Source organism: Poecilia reticulata, linkage group LG19, assembly GCF_000633615.1.
Source record: "Poecilia reticulata strain Guanapo linkage group LG19, Guppy_female_1.0+MT, whole genome shotgun sequence".
Lineage (NCBI taxonomy): Eukaryota > Metazoa > Chordata > Actinopteri > Cyprinodontiformes > Poeciliidae > Poecilia > Poecilia reticulata.
In genome coordinates, this window is record NC_024349.1 from 8,061,213 (window position 1) to 8,062,907 (window position 1,695).

The 1,695-nt window shown below is 41.3% G+C and overlaps 1 protein-coding gene across 1 annotated transcript; it reads right to left on the minus strand.

The window, feature by feature from the left end:
* Positions 1-476: 476 nt before the first annotated feature.
* On the minus strand, positions 477-1,676 carry LOC103481797 (uncharacterized). The gene is made up of 6 exons (XM_008437557.1): positions 1,482-1,676; positions 1,368-1,413; positions 1,173-1,279; positions 1,017-1,106; positions 627-805; positions 477-552 (listed from the first exon to the last, which is right to left on the minus strand). Exons 1-6 carry the CDS (start codon positions 1,650-1,652, stop codon positions 477-479), a joined length of 669 nt encoding a protein of 222 aa, XP_008435779.1. The 5' UTR covers positions 1,653-1,676.
* Positions 1,677-1,695: the final 19 nt, after the last annotated feature.

Consider the following 1,695-nt stretch of genomic DNA (forward strand, 5'->3'; position numbering starts at 1 on the left):
TGCAAGGCCACCAAGCAAGGAGGAAGTCATTAAACAAAACACAGGGCCAATTTGCAGTCCGAGTCCTCAGATAGAAACATCTTCATTTTGGAGACATTTCCAGAACCGTTTGACTCGATTTCAATGCATCTGGATGAAAAACAGGGATGCCAGTACAAGCCTAGCTGAAAGATGGATGGTGATTCAAGTCGGTGGTGTATCCTAATTTACAAAACTCTTTGGAAGATGCTTGGTTCTCATTTCTTGTCCTGTGAATAGCAGAAACCCATAACTAGGATCCACGTCCCTCCCTAGACTTTGTTTGCTGCAAAAAAAAAAAAAAAAGAGGGACGATGCAGGTCTCTGAGATCTGCTAGGTAAAAATACAATGGCCACTTATTGTTTTAATCTGTACAAGTGTAAGAGTACAGTAGAGGCACACTATAGTCAATGTTAACCATGTCAACCTCTACTACTGAAAGGGAGCAACAACCCAGTTAAAAAGCATTTCTTACCTCCTCATTGGCAACTTGCAGTTCAAGATGGCCTCTCTCTTCAGCYTCTTTCTTGCACCTTAAACATCACCAAATAATTTAAYACGAGTCTCATTGTAAACATTTTACGAAGCGTTTCCTTGAAGGCATTACATTTCTGCAGCAGTTGTCTCCATCATTGCATTGACCTTTTTTTGGTCAGTTAATCTTTGGATTTCCTCCATTTTGACGACAGCCAGAAGTGACTTTGTATCCAGATGAGTGAAGTCAGAAGGTGAGGCCTCTCTCAGAACCAGTTTGGCCAAGTAGGCCAGATCGTCACTCGAAGAGATCTGAAGGGGAAAAATATGGGAATTTATTCTTCAACTTGGACAAGGACTGGTTATGTTAGAGCTCCAACTTGTCAGTCTAGAAGCTTACTTTCCAGTCGATGCATTTTAAAAATTAATGTCACAAATGAAATGTGTTAAATGCCTAAATTTTTGGACATTTTAGCAACATTCTTGTAGAGTCCGTTACACACTGTAATYCAGGAAACCTTACCAGGCTGATGGTGACCTGTGTCATCACCCTAGCCACAAGTGCAAGCTCCACGTCCATTTTCAGCAGGGCCTGAATTTCTGCCAATTCTTCCTGTGGACAGTTTCACTCATGAGGACAGTTCACCTGTAACAGACTTCTGCCAGAGACCAAAACTACCTGAAGTTTTTTTATATAGTCATCTTCTGCCTTTTTCTTGATGAAATTTAGGTCATCAGAAGTGAGATGATACCCCTTCATGCCCTTCAGCATATTATAAGGGTTCTCTAGATTTAAACACAAAGAGGCAGTGATGATGAGACCGGTCACCTTAATGTCATTTATTCCAAGAGGCACATCCAAGAGTCAACTTACGCATTTTAAGACTGCTACAACCAAGCACMTCAACATCTCCATCTGCCTATGAAAAGAAAATATTTGAAATCAGTCATGACTGGTGAAGTCATGACTGTAGAACAAGCAATGCACCTTTGCGTTGCTGTTTGGCATCACAAGTTCCACGTCCTCAAAATCCAAATGTTTCTTTACACTCATCATAGGAGGAGTGCGGGGCAGGGTATGACCTGATGGGATGTGATTTGCACTCCTTAGCAACTTCAAAGAGTGACTCCTTACAACTTCAAAGAATGACTCTTCCATTTTTTTCTGCTTTTGGGGAGGAACAAAAACAACACCATCACCA